Genomic DNA, 15,105 nt, shown 5'->3' with positions numbered 1-15,105 from the left:
AGAACCACCATGACAGTGTGGAGAGTGTTGTCAATGATGGTCTACTTACTCTCACTGACTTGGAGTCTGATAATGGCTGGCTGTTTTCCAAAAGCCATGGCCTGAAGGGCAGCTTTGTGTGTTCCTGTCCCAGCCTGCAGGGCTATGAGTCCAGGGTATCCTCAAAGAAAGGAAGCTCTATAGGGTTTTGCTTCTGGGTCCTCTGTGCCATGATGTGGCTGATGCCCAAGGCCTTCTGAGTACTGTGCTTCCCTGAGGGCCTGCAGGGTGGCTTGTTCCTGATATGTTGCTGTTGCTTTCTGGAGTAACGGCCAAGTAGGATGCCTGCTGTGTGTGCAGTCCCATTACAGGGCTAGGCACAAGGAAAGCTCTAGAAGTGCTGTGCTAACGTTGAACTGCCAAAGAGTGCCTTCTCCTGATTATCATTACTCTGTTTATTAATGGTCTGCAGTAAGCCTGGCTCTTGATGGGTGCTGATGGTCAAGGAAAGCCCCAGTTATTAGGGGCTGCACATGAAAATACTCATTGCTTTGTCCCTGAAGTTTTCTTACCCAATGTCACCCTCTAGGGTGTGTGCTGTTTAGTGTGACTCCAGAGCCTTGCTCCGTTTGTGTCCTACCACCTCCTCAAGCCACATCTACACTCAGAATTACTAGACCTTGACTCATGTCCATTTGCCCTGCACAGTGCACAGAGTGGGTGAGAAGTGTCCAGCCCCAGGGGCCATGTGCCTGTTTAAGCTACTACCTCCTGTTCTGTGTGGCTCCATGGGTGCTCAGAGATGGCTGCATAGGGTGAGCAGACTGGCTGCTCTGCCATCTACCCTCCTTCAACACCACCTATACTCTCAAAGCATCTATTTTTCTGTTTTCTGTTTTTTGGGTTTTTTGTTTAGCTGTTTTTTTTTTGTTTTTGTTTTTTTTTTTTGTTTTTGTTTTTGTTTTTGTTTTTGTTTTTTTTGAGACAGGGTTTCTCTGTGTAGTTTGGAGCTTGTACTGGATCTTGCTCTGTAGTCCAGGCTGTCCTCGAACTCACAGAGATCCGCCTGGCTCTGCCTCCCGAGTGCTGGGATTAAAGGTGTGCGCCACCACAGGGGGCTGGAGAGATGGCTCAGCTGTTAAGAGCACTGGCTGCTCTTCCAGAGGTCCTGAGTTCAATTCCCAGCACCCACATGGTGGCTCACAACCATCTGTAATGAGATCTGGTGCCCTCTTCTGGCATGCAGGCAGAATACTGAATACATAATAAATCTTTAAAAAAAAAAAAAAAAAAAAAAGTGTGCTCCACCACCGCCCAACCAGTATCTATTTTTTGTAGTTCTTCTCAGAGCCTCATAACTCACTTCTACATCCTCAAGACCTGGGTGGGGTGGGATGAGGACATTTCTGTTTCCAAGGGTCCCTTTAGGTGCCAGCAGCCTAAAACTACTTGTCTGTTTGTTCTGCTGCGCAGGCCCCTCCCCTTCTAGCCTTGCAGGAAGCTGGCTAGGGCCCTTGTTTAGCTGTGGGTTGTCTGCCTCTCTGCTGTGGACTTGGAGATCAGAGAAATGGCCTGTCAGCTGTCCTCATTTCCTGTGGAGTTTTGAGTGTCCTGACTGTCAAGGATCTAGATACTGTAGGAGAAGTGATGAGAGGTAGCTTAACTTCCCAAAAGATTTCTTCCTTGTATCCAATGGCAGAGTTATTTGGGGATGGGAGTAAGTTTTGAGACAATCTTGAGCTACTCAAAAGACCTAGCAGAGTGTTCCACATATGATGATGCATTGAGATGAAGAGCTGTCACTCTGGGGTTTCTCCTTGCGGGGCAGGTTCAAGGAAGTGACTGTCAGTGATTCAGGTTTCCATTGCGGGTTTTTTTTTCCCCCCCGAGCTGAGGACTGAACCCAGGCCCTTGCGCTTGCTAGGCAAGTGCTCTACCACTGAGCTAAATCCCCAACCCCGCCATTGCGTTCTATACTAAGTTTATCCATAGGTCTTACCTTCTAGGCTATGGATCTGCCCCAGGACACCTTGAGGGTAGGTACTACATTGTAGTTAGGTTCAAGACAGAGAGAGAGAAAACCCTCCATCACCCTCTGGAAGTGTGCTGGCTAACTGGGGCCTTGAGTATGGTAGAAGGAAGTTCCAGAAGCTCTGGCATACAGCTTGTTTGAGTACAGGGCTTACTGTTACCTCCTAGGTGCTGAACCAGAGAGGATGCTGCTGACTCAGGGTAGGACTGCACGCAGCAGAAAGTGCTTTTCTGACTACTCTTAGGACCCAGAGTGTTTCTGGACTCAGTATCTGAATTCAAACTGAAATCTAGGTGGCCACCTTGACTTTGCATGCAGGCAAAGTCACTACACTGGGAGCTGGCTGCCTCAGGCCCATGGGTTCTTAACTCACACCCCTGTTCTACCTGTTCCTGTTCTTAGAAACATGGAGAACCTGAGTAGGAGGATAGCAGCTGAGGGTGCTCCTGAACCAGTGGTGGGTGAAAGGCTCATTTCTAGGAACCAGTCAGGTTGAGGAAGTTGGACACAGCTAGGAGTGGGTGCCGTAGCCTATAGGTCCAAGTCTTTAGCCATAGGTTCCCTATGGTCAAGACTAACTGCTGACATTTCCCCAATCCTAAGCTATGATCAGGTCTCTACCATGCCCTTGTTTCCAGCATTGTCATCTGCAAAGTGGAGGTGAGATTACCTCCTCTTGGGATTTTAGTAAGGAAGCATGCCTCATGGAAGAGCAGGAGTGCCCCTGGGTCATTGTTTGCAGCCTGGGGCTGCTCACATGTAGCCCAGGATTTCTCTGTAAGGAGGACTGGATCCTTGGGGGGAGGGCGCTGTCCTGGAGCTTCAGTTCTTTTCATATCTAACCCAGTGCAAAGTCAGAAAAGTGAATGGGCTGGGCATGGCTAGATTAAAAGTATTTCTACAAATAGTGAAGTCTCAGCAGTAACGATTATCCCTCCTGCCCACATGTGTTACAGAGAAATGGAGGCTCATAGCTCTGGAATTGCTGTCTTGAAAGTCTATGGCACTGGAGCCGCAGTACAGAAATGCATTGCTTTGTAATAGTTGGACTCAGCCCTGAAAGTGCCTTGCTTCATATTTTGTTCAGTATTTGCAGGGGCCTGAGAGAGGGAACAAAGAAACATTTCTTCTCAAATTCTATCTTCCCACCGTGGTAGGAACACCAGAAGGGCCTGGGAAGGCCAAGGGGCTTCACTGCCCACCCCACTCCTGTACGTAGTCACTGACTAGAAGCAGGATGGAGCCTTAAGTCATAGAGAAGATGTAAATTTGCGCTCTAAGATAAGGGGAAGGCTAAGTGGATACATCAACCTATTCTGTCCAGGTCTGCAGGGCCAGAGCCAACCTGGCATCATCTCCTGGCCTGTGACTGAACCAAGTGGCTCACCGGCCCATGGAGGTGCTGCCCATCTCCTTTCTATGACTTTTGAGTCTAAATGTGGTTTGAAATCTAGTTAAGCATTTGCAGTTTCCTGGTAATAAGGGGGAGAGAAAAAAAAGCAGGGGCACCACCTCCAAGCATCTGAGCAGGGAGAAGGGAGCATGAAGGGGCTGCTGAGAACTGAAGATCTGAGTCCTAGAGGCACTTGCAGCCAAGAGCAGAAGACAGGAGGAGGTTAGTCACAAAGGGTACCCATGCTTTGATAGCTATAGGTGGCCCCTGACCTGAGCAGAGGGGCTTTTAGAAGCATGTTACTGAGATACCTACTGGAGTCTGCAAGGCCCTAAAGATGTAAAGGTACGAAAGGCACAGAGAAATAACTCAGTATTCATAATGACAGAGCCCCTTCTTGTCAGCACTGTACTGTCTCTGAGAGAACTGTGGCTGCTGTAGATGACAGATAGGAAAGGGATGCATAAGGTATAATATGAACATTGACAGGAAACACTTGGTTATGGCCGTATGAAGACAGGGAGGAGCGGGCCTTCTAGAAGCCAGGGGAAGGGTCTCAGAAGAAGCTGGGCATCCCTGCTTACACCTCCATCTCATGAAGATAATGAATTGTGGGGAAATAGATAGATGTTCATATTTAAGCCCAAACAAGACAGACCAAAATGCCTCCAAGCAAAACAACAAAACAATAAGACTCATCTATCCCAAGGGTCAGAAACAGCCTCCCAAGGAAGTCACCAGGGCTGAGACTTGGATGAGGAGGCATCTGCTACAAAACAAATATTTTCTTTAAGAAGCACATAAATAAAAAGGTAATATAATATTCTAAGCCACAGTCATTTGTGCTCCCATATAGGACAAAGAATAGTTGTTAACAGTGAGGTCAGGTAGACTCTTGTATGTGCAGTGCAGGCTGGGGAGCAGTTGGATAGCCTTCATCTTCTGGTCCTGGTTGTCTTGTCTTGTCTTGGTGCTTTCTACACAGACTGTTCACTCAGCTGTGTTGCTGGTACAGAACCCCCCTTTGAACCGACAGTCAAATAAATATATGTGTCATCTGAATGTCCAACTTTAAGCACATAACATGTCTCAAACTCAGAGTATAAGATGACAGTCTCATCCTTTGGGTGGCTCAGCCAGTGACCTGATGTCTTGGGTTTCTCTTTTGCTTCCCCACAACTGTCCAGGTCATACCTGATTTGGGCCAGCTCCCCTGCTCCCTCTCTGCTCCATGACAGCAGCTATCTGGGTCATCTGCCCAGCCTGCCTCCCCTCCAGGAGCTGTCAGCCTGCTGCTCCCTCGGACTCTCCCAGTTCTCTAGGATAAGGTCCAGAGCCTGTAGCACAGTCTAGCAGGCCTTGCTCATTCTGTGCCCTTGTTCTTCCCGGACAGCCTTTTTTCCAGTACCTGGTTTGCTTCATTAACTGGCATGATTCATCATCATGCTGCCCTCAGACATGTAGCTGTCATGAACTCTGCTGCAGGTGTGGGGAGCATCCTGAGCTCCTCTTCTGGCTGCCTGCATCCTCTTTAGGGTGGATCCTGAGCTCCTCTCCTAGCTGCCTGCATCCTCTTTAGGGTAGAATGAACGGCCTCCCCTCAGCAATGTGTTCTGCCCTATGACCCAATGTAGAAGAGCATTGGCATGCATTCACCCTTGTGTGTAAGCATAGTGTGTACCCTCCTGACAATCCCTTTCTATCCTTAAACCCCATCTGTGTTTGTTTGTCCCTTCTGCTCTGGAGTTGTCTGTTCAGCGCTTTGCATCTTTATCGCCAGTGAGTAGCAAGTAGCATACTGCAGGCTTCAAAAAAGTATTCATGACATAGGACTCTGGGACTTGACACAGGAGGATGGCAGGTTTGAGGCCATCCTGGTCTACTGTTTTCTTTTTAAAGATGCCCAGTGGGCTCAGTGGTTAAGAGCACACACTACTCTTCCAGAGGACCCAAGTTTGGTTCAAAGTACCCACATCAGGTGGTTCACTACCACTTGTAACTTCAGCTCCAAGGGGACTTGATGCCTCTGGCTTCCACAGGTACCTATACTCATGTGCACATACTCACACATATACACATAATCTAAAATATTAAAAATAAATCTTGGGAGGAAAAAAAAAAGATGCCTGACCTGAGCTATTTAGAATCAGAAGCAATTGGTACATAGCCATCCTCAGGGAGACATGACCTTGCTATTCCAGTGCTGTCTCATACCTGCCGAAAGGAGTTGATGGAGATCTACATGCAAATCTGAATTCAGTGGTTTTATGCTACATGAAAAAAAAAAAAAAAAAGAATCAAGTTTATGTCATGGATTCTGGTTAAAAATAATGTGGGGGAATCCTTTTTCGTTGTTCTTGTTGGGCCCATCAGTCTTTAAGGAGATGGGAGACATGGTTCTCATGTATGGACTGTTGTTTGTGTGTGGGAGGTGCAGGTTAGGTTTCTACATTCTCATTTTTAGTTATTTTTATACAGCGTGCTGCTTTATAACCCAGGCTGGCCTGAACTTGCCATTCTCCTGTCTCAGTCTCCCAAGGGCTAGGGTTACACGTGTATACCACCATACCCAGACTTCTCACTTTATAATACCAACCAGAGCATGTGCTCTGGACCCACCTGTTGATATAGGCCCAATCCATGTTAGAAGTGCTTGTCTGCGGGGCACAAGTGTTATTCCAGCATAGTTGTTAGGTAGTGTGGATTGTGATTATCATTTGTATGTGAGTGCATACACATGTGTGGGCCAGAGGTCAGTCTAGGGGTCATCCCTCAGACGCCATTCAACTTGTTTTTGAGGACAGGGTTTCTCATTGTCTTGGCATTATCAAGTAGGCTGGTCAGGCTGGCTAGGCTGCCCAGTGAGCCCTAAGGATCTCCCTGTCTTTATCCCCCAAGCCCTGAGATTACAAGTGCATGCCACTACACCTGGGTGCTGTGTGTCACTCAGGTCCTCAATTTACCACTGAGTTAAGAGAATACCTTTCATCTGATGGTTTGCATTATTAAAGTATAAGGTCAGTTTTTAGTAATCTACAGTCAGATTCATTGAGAAAGCCATGCCTATATCCCACCACTCAGAGGTTGTAACAGGAGAATCATGAATTTCAAGCCAGCATGGTCTTCTGTGTAACTAGATTCTGTCTCAAAAACCAAACAATGACAACAGAAAATTTTACACCTTGCTGCATTGCTGACCCCGTACAAGAATGACGAATAGTATTCTCTTTTCTGTTCTTATTCTCTAGCTGACTCCATGCTCTGAGCTATATAGCCTGTCTTACTAGACCTAGTATGTGGCACCCGTCTCAGGGAACACATAGTAGGTGATTGATGTATATCTGCTCCAAGTAGGAATTATCCAATAGCTGTGATTCAGAAGCTGTGTAGTGCTTGATGATACATTTGATGCTGACGGTGCTGTTTGGTGTAAAATGTCAATTGGCCCAGAGTGAATGCAGGCCAGTATCATCCATCCACAGTGTGTAAAAGTCAGAGATTCAGGGTGTTGTACATGCCTTGTGCCATTCCAAACCTAAAAGCTCCATCTCTCCCCAGGATCTTCACCTTGTACAGTAAGTCCCTGCCCTTGGACCTGGCCTGCCGCATCTGGGATGTATTCTGTCGAGATGGGGAGGAATTTCTCTTTCGAACAGCTCTGGGCATCCTGAAGCTGTTCGAGGATATCCTGACGAGGATGGACTTCATCCACAGTGCCCAGTTTCTGACCAGGCTGCCAGAGGATCTGCCAGCAGATGAGGTGTTCGCAGCCATCTCCACAGTCCAGATGCAGAGCCGGAACAAGAAATGGGCACAGGTAAGTGAGTATGTGGCAGAGCTGTGAGACTGGAGCAATGTGCTGCTCAGTGAGCCTTTTTAGAAGAGGGCAGGCTGTCTTTGAAAATGGTGCTCAGGCTGAAGCCATGTGGCTTGGTTCATGTCTGGGTTTCTGACAGCTAGAGGAGTGTGTGTAGGAAGACTGTCCCCATTCTGTAGTGTCAGCACTTCTAGGTCACCTCTGTAGGACTCCACCAGAAAGCTCCTCTGTTCCCTGTGTATATGACTACATGAGAGAGGGCGGTGTATGTGCCATAACGAGAGTGTAGGTCAGGAGACAACTCGTGGGAATTGGTTCTCTCCTTCCACTATGTGAGTTCCAGCATTACCTGCAGGGCTTCAGGCTTGGTGGCAAGTACTTTTACCCACTGAGCTGTCTCAACAGTCCGAGGCTGATGAAAATGCTTTAATGTTGACTTTTGGTGAGGTTTGCACATATTTTTGAAGATCTGGAAAACCATTGACATGCAGGCTTTATGTGGGTGAACTGCCTATGAATTACATAGTTCACCAAAGCAATTAAAAAGATGTACTCAGTTCACATGAGAGCAGAACTGACTGTGCTGTCATCAGGGATCCAGGGGCAGAGGAGAGCCTTTCTTTGATTAATAAACAAAGAACAGTGTGACTAGAAACATGGGACCCTGGCTCTAAAGTTACTGAGAATTTAAGATGGTGGCAAACAGAGCCTGAAGCTAAGGAGAGTCCCTCGGAAAGCTGGGTGGGGATCTGTGTGAAAGCTTTTGAAATCTTGCAGCCTATTGCTTATAGTGGCTTTTAAATCCAGATGGAAAGGTAGGGTTGAAGATGATGGCAGTCTGGCCTCATAGAGTACTCTGCTTGGCATGCAGTGGGCTTAGGAATGTAGCCGTTGGTTGTCACTGCTGCTGTTAGGCAGCAATGCAGTGGGATGTTCCTTAAAGGTGTCAACCAAGAGCTGGGAGAGCAAAGGAGGAAACAGTCACTTCAAGACTGTGTCACACCTCTGTCTGGCCAACATCCTAGTGAAAGGGACCAGCTATATGAGCAACATGGGGGAGGAGGCTTGCTAGTGCCCTGGGAGGGAAACCTGGGCCTCAGTGTTGTGTTCAGGGGCTAGCCAGCCCAGAGAACAGGTATGTAGGGGTCTGGGGTATGAGTGTTAGATGGCTGCTGGTTTTTTTTTTTTTTTTTACTGTTCCTATGAGATTCTCAGGTCAGTGTGACCTGTGGGTCTAACCATAGCTGTCTTCTCTGTGATTCTAGGTGCTGTCTGCGCTTCAGAAAGACAGCCGGGAAATGGAAAAAGGAAGCCCATCCCTCAGACACTGAGGCTCGGGTAACTCCCACTTGCCACTGAAGCAGAGCTCCAAATGGCACCTGTGTGCTTTCAGACTGAAGCCTGGGAAGAACAGGGGCTCTTTCCATATTGGATTTCTGATGCTGGAGTTGGCCTTAAAACAAAATAGCTCTTAAAGAATTACATCCAGGCTTAGCCTTAAGCAGCTCAGTGGACCTATGAACTGGAATTGGTCATGGCTAGCCACTGCATTTTCCACAAGGGTTCAAGAAAGGGCAGGCTGTCTCCTTGCTCCTTTATTCCAGCAGCAGTTAATTAAATTGTGATGCAATTATGCCAACTACTGGAAAGTACATTACAATCTTTCTTAGCCAAGATGCATGAGAAATATTACTAGGAGACTTCAGAGATGTTATTGGCTCATATGTTGGATAAGAAAGGAATTACTTAGTTACTGAGATAATCTTTCCAGAGGTGAAGGGTGTGTTTTCAATCTCCCTACTAAGGACAGCATAAGGAAGATGGACTCTGTAGGATAGTTGCTGGTGAATACTCATAGGCTCCTGAAAATTCACCTGACCTTTGTGTTGACATTTGACCCGTTGCCTTGACACCTGATGGCAGGAAGGCTGAGAGATCACATTAGGATCCCACTCTCCAAAGCAGCACTCACTGCATCTTGGCTGTGACTGTGGTTTGAGCAGGGGAGCCACATGCTGAGAAGGTACAGAGACTGTCCCTGTAAAGAAAGGGGTAGGAAGGGACTGTACAATTTGCTCCTCTCTTACCTGCTTGCTTCTGGGAGGATGGGCATGGCAGCCCCTGAAAACACCATTGTGTGGGAGATGGTTTCCTTGCTTTAGCCGAATGTCTCTTTTTGCCTTTGTCGCCTGAGTAGCTGGACCCCCTTTAAGTGCCAGTGATTCTTTCCTGTCTCTTCTGGCTTTAGAAGATCAGCTTTAAACACTGCTGTGCGGACCGGAGTTATGCAGTCTTAGGATTCTCAGTGTCATCAGCCCTTCCCCATTCCAGCTGCTCTCTCTCCGCTCACTGGGGAGGTGGTGGTTGTTGCTTTCCCTTGACTTGAGAACTTTGTATAAGTAATTTGATTATTCAAATTCACAGAAATGAATAGTTTTTGCATAGAATAATACAAAGGACATCCAGTATCTGTGGAAACTGATTACCTCCTGATAATCCACTGGCATCCTTGTTCCTGGGGGTACAGGTAGGCCAGGGTTGAGAACATATTTTCCAGCAAATACCAGTGTGGTCTGTAGTCTACAATCCTCTGCAACCATACCTGCTATCCCCAGAAATCATCCTCCCCATCGTTCTAGTTTCTGACAGCCATTGGGGAGCCCTTGACTGACTACAGCATGTGGCAGGGAGACTTGGGTCAGCCTTACGACAGTGTGTTTGCATGGGTTCCCGTCATCTGCTCTGTGTGTGATCATCCACTGCATCAGCAGGCTGTCATACGCATGCCATTCACCCATGCCACCACTTTTCTTTTTTCCTGGAGTCTCATCTGTAGTCTCATGGCTTCTCCAGGGAGGCTATGGAGCACCCTCCATATAGCTCTCTGCCTTAGTGTGAAAGGCTGATGTCTGACCTCTTGGAGGAGGATGTCTTCACCAGCCATCCAGTGGCCTCCAGATCCAGCCATTCTTGACATCAGATCTGAATGTAGCCCAGGCCCAGCTGGCCTGTAAGAAGTGGAGTACCCAGCCCTGTCTGCTGTTCTTTGCAGATGTACCTAGTTTCATTCCATGACATGGGCATCTGTTCTCTCAAGATGTATATATTTTCTTACTGTACATAAAGACATTCCTTAAATCATACAGAAAGTGTTGTGACAAGGGGACTTGGGCACCTTGTTGTGAATGCCATTGTGGAATTCATGTGTGTTCACAACCCAGCTCTTAACTTTTCTTGTTTGACATAAATCTGTGGGCATGCATGAAGTTCTCAAACAAGACTCCATGCCAGCCAAGCACTGACTGCATCTCTAGTCCAAACAGGGTTTTTATGGCCTGTTTGTGTGAGCCTGATGTGCCCTCCTTAGAGGCTCTACAGTCCCAAATTCCTCTACTCTGAGGGCATCTCTCATACTACTTACTGTTTTGGCAAACTGGAAACAGACGCTGCAGAAGTCTGCACCTCCCACCTCACTTGCAGTTGACTTTCAGTCCCCAAACTTGAGGGTGCCGGGCAGCTCTCACTCTCGAGGGAGCTTGCAAGAGAGGCTTCCTGTCACCTTGGGAGCAGTGCTCATTTCAAAGGTACTTCTAACTGCTCAGATTGTGACTATTTTTAAACAGTTTGCCAATAGGAAACTCCTGATAACACTTGCTACATATCATGTTTTAATTGCTTGTACAGTTAACCTTTAATTTTATTTAGTAAAGTGTATCAAACTAGGACTTTTTGAATTGTAAATACGTGGTTTTATTAAAATAAAGTCATGTAAAATTGTTACTTATGTTCACTGTGTACTTTGGTTTAAAGCTGACATTCTTGCTATGAAGTATAGCAGAAAGTATTTTAGTTCAGGCCTTGTGAGACACAAAGCAGGGCAGTTACTCTCCTCAAGGGATTCTGGAGTTCAGCATGTTCTCTCCAAGTTGCTGGGGACCCCAGCCATGCTGCACTCCCTGAATCCTGCTGTGTTGACCTTCCCACCATTAAGTCTGCATTCCCATGAGAGCATACAACCACATTTATTTACTCTGTGCTAGCTGCTGAGCCAAAGCTCTTCACACTCTGGAGCTTTCCCGGAGCCTGTAAACCTGGGGACACAAGGGTGAGCTCCTTCCTGTGAGCCACTTAGGAAAGTGGTTATGTTGAAGCATGAACCTAATTAGTCTTACCGATTAAAAACCAGGAATCAGATATCTGGGTAATAAGCTAGATCAGAGATCAGAGAAGCAGAGGAGCAGTGACCAGTGACTTCTTATCTCTCTGAATCCTCAGACCTAAAGGAGCCATGATCCTGTCTCTGCCCCACCTGCCTTATCACTTCCTGTCTCTGCCTCCTGAGTGCTGGGATTAAAGGTGTGAGCTACCACTGCCCAGCTTCTATGATTAACTAGTGGCTAGCTCTACCCCCTGATCTCCAGGCAAGCTTTATTTGTCAGAACACAAACAAAATATCACACAACAGTATATGGTAGGGTCCACAAGCTACTTGGAACCAGATTGGGCAAATGCTTGTATATGCCACGCTCCTTTCAGTCCCTCACTGCTATCACCTCCAAGTCTTCCAAGAGAAGAAGAATTGGGAGATTGCCCGATGTGTTACTGCCTCCAGCAGGGATAGACACAAGGCCTGCCTTCCCCTCTAAACCAGTGGCTTCCTTCTCTGAGCTACTGTTCTTTGCAGGCAGTGAGGTGAGGTAATAAAGTCTAGAGTTGTGGCTGGCTGGCTGCTCCAGCCATACCAGGCTCTGGACCAAGTGTTCTTACATGGATTATTAACCTCCACACCAGCCCCATGTAAGAGACTCGTTCCCATTCCAAGAACATGATACAAAATGCTTGCTCAGGCTCCTTTAGCAGATTGGTAGCAGAGCTGGCATCTGTGCCACCCCTACGAGAAGTGCTGGCTCCTGAATGCCTTCTGGAGAGATCATGCATGCTTTGGACATTTTGGAGCCCAAACACAGGGCTGGTTGTGGCCTAGATTTCTCATTCCTTCCAATACTTCCACTGTGCATTGCTGGATGCCGTCAGGTTGGGGCCAGCAGTTCAGAAACCCTGCCTGTCATGAGCCTGTCTGAAGAGGGGAGGAACCACTGCACCAGTGTCCAGCAGCAGGTGGAAGCGACATTACTGAACCTTGAGCAGAGCTTTCAAGTGGACAAGGGCAAGGTCCTGGCCAGCAGAGGGCAGCCTTAGATCCTAAGACCAGTTCTTAGGTGGGACCTCATCCAGACTGGGAAGTGCTTGTACTGGAATGGAAATGAATGGATTTGCTTTGGGACTAAATTTGCTATGAAATACTTAATGTGATTCAGGCCTGCTGAGAACATGGGACATGGTGTCTATGCATCTCTTCTGTCAGCACTGCCAGCAACCCCCCATTGCCAGCTCATTCTGGAATGATGTGCTACTGGTCTCCTTCAGTCAGCCAACAAAGCTCCCTTTCCTCCTTCCCCCAGGATACCTATGCCTTGCAGGGAGTTTTGTGTGGAGTGAGGGAACCACCTTCTCTCCAAATAGCTTCTTGTCCCTGTTCTAGAGTTCCAGTAGATACTACTCTTAACTGGAAATAAACCCAGGTTGCAGATAGTTTGGCTAGACAGCAAGAGAAGGACCCTGGAGTTGAATCTCACAGTCAGTGTGACCAGCCATTGCCATTTAGAAGCTTCATGATCTTGGAAAATTCACTTAAATTCTCTTAACCTTTTTTCTCACCTTGTAACTGAAAGGTGAGGGACCTAGCTCCTTTCCCGGATTATGAATTATTAATAAATAAGAGACTGAACTTCCCCTTAACCCGTGAACATTCTCCAGGCAGTTAGATTTGTACCTTTAGCCTATAAACTTTTAGTATTTTGTGTGAGAAAGAGGGTGGGGAAGAGAAAGAGGGAGAGAAAGACTTGGTTTCACTTTGTAGCTTGTGATGCTGGTATTACAGATGTGTACCAAGCCTTGCTTAAACTGGTATGTGGCTATACATTTTCCAGTTCAGTACTGGGGAACCAACTTGCTCATGCTAGACTAACACTCTATCCCTGAACTACATCTCCATGACTTGTATTATCTTCTGCTTGAACATTTGTATATTATTTATATATTATAAATATTATATTAATATATAGCTATAGATACCTATGTAAGATGAGGATATGGAAAAGCACAAAGAAAATTCCTCCTAATTTTATCACCCAAAGGAAGGCACTCTTTCTTTTTTTCAAATTCTTCTCCAGTTCATGAATCAGTACAATGAGGCTTAGACAGGTTTCCATTCAGCTCAGCAGGATCACAGTTTGGGCATTCCCATATCCTTTTGGTATATTTGTATTCCTCCTTGACAGTATTTGGATGAAATGTTAGAGTTGAAACTGGATGTGGCAGCACACACCTGTAATACTAGTATTTGGGAGGATCACAAATGAGGCCAGTTGGCATATATAGTGAGACCCTATCTAATTTTTTTTTTTTTTAATTAGGGAGTGAGCTGAGGCAATGGTAGTGCATGCCTTTAATTCCAGCACTTAAGAGGCAGAGGCAGAGGTAGAGGCAGACACAGACAAATCTCTGAGTATTAGGTAAGTCTGGTCTACAGAGCTAGTTCCAAAACAGCTGGGGCTACGCAGGGAAACATTGTCTTGAAAAACCAAACCAAACCAAAAATAATTAGTGCAATTTTATTAAAATATGCACATATTTTGTCATTGATTATTTAAGTGAAAATAAGGATATTTTCAAAGAGAGATGGGTTAGTCACTGCACATGAGGTTAAATACATGAGCAGTGCATAGCTGGAAGGCATTGGCTGTGATACTTTATGGACAGGTGGCTCATACCAGTGTCAAACTTGCACAAACCTATTCCTGCTTATATAATTTAAGACTCTTAACTGTAGCAAGTCACCAAAATGAGGTTTCCTTTTCCAATACCTTAGGCTGTCTCTGAGTAGGTGGCTGAGTTACAGGCCCTCCTTTGCTATTGAAGGGGACACTTCACATGCATATCAACTTAAAATATCAGGCAGAATGTGTTCAGTGCCTACATTTTTTTTCTTTTACAGGTCCTGAACTACTTTGATGAAATTTCATGATCAAGCACTCATCCTGAATTTAATTAGAACCACACAGGGAGGTAATCAAAAATGAAAGGTGTCTTGTAATTACTTGTAATCCCTCCAGCATGAGGTGGTGTGATTGAGGGCCCACTGGTGACTTACTACATAATTGTTAGTTAGGACACCTTAGCAACTCGGCATGCTGACATTGGTGCCCTGCATGACCACTGCTCACCTTGTTCAAGGTCCAGACGGAAGCATTCAGTTGGTCAGCTGATAGGTAGAAATCTGCTGACCCAATCAAAACTCAGAAGGACCCCACTACAGTGAACCTTCTTGTCGCTTCTAGTGCCACTGCCAGCTTCACTTGGGAGCCTCCCCAGCTGCAGGGCCCTGGGTCCCTCTGCTGTTGGAGCCACAAAGCCGACATTTCCAGTTGCAGTAAGTTACTGCTTCTCTGTGGCCTTGACGGACAGAGTAGAGGGAAAACCCAAACTGCAGCAACTGAGGGGGAAAGGAAGAAATAAGGGTTTGGACTGTGCTCAGTAATGCATTTGAACCGTCCTGTGCAAAATACGATCACGCCATGGAAACCAGAAGAGGGGTTTTTAACCGATTTCAAAGCCAATATACTTTAGCAAACAAAATTGTGTCATCTAATGGAAGCAGGGTTATGTAGTTCCAACAGCCAGATTGCTGATGCAGGTTATGGCTCAGGAGGTAAGAGTGCCTGTTTGAAAGCATGAGGATCTGAATTCAAATTCCCAGCACCCACATAAAAAAGCCAGACTTGGCCTTGCATACCTGTAACCCCAGTGTTGGGGCACACAGAC

General features: G+C 46.4%; 1 protein-coding gene across 4 annotated transcripts in view; it reads left to right on the top strand.

Moving 5' to 3' along the window:
• Tbc1d14 (TBC1 domain family member 14) overlaps positions 1-11,005 on the top strand; it is a 91,110-nt gene extending 80,105 nt beyond the window's left edge. For 2 of the 4 annotated variants that reach the window (XM_036200912.1, XM_036200914.1), the window contains 2 exons: positions 6,963-7,221; positions 8,487-11,005. In XM_036200912.1, coding sequence (XP_036056805.1) covers positions 6,963-7,221; positions 8,487-8,552 — 325 coding nt within the window. In that variant the 3' untranslated portion in view covers positions 8,553-11,005. The remainder of the gene's footprint in view (positions 1-6,962; positions 7,222-8,486) is intronic. The other 2 variants (XM_036200913.1, XM_036200915.1) reach the window with 1 other exon arrangement.
• Positions 11,006-15,105: the final 4,100 nt, after the last annotated feature.

The sequence above is a fragment of the Onychomys torridus genome, chromosome 10 (genome assembly GCF_903995425.1).
Source record: "Onychomys torridus chromosome 10, mOncTor1.1, whole genome shotgun sequence".
Classification (NCBI taxonomy): Eukaryota; Metazoa; Chordata; class Mammalia; order Rodentia; family Cricetidae; genus Onychomys; species Onychomys torridus.
The sequence above is the reverse complement of the archived record's forward strand: the minus strand, read 5'-3'. Positions and strand labels throughout refer to the sequence as shown.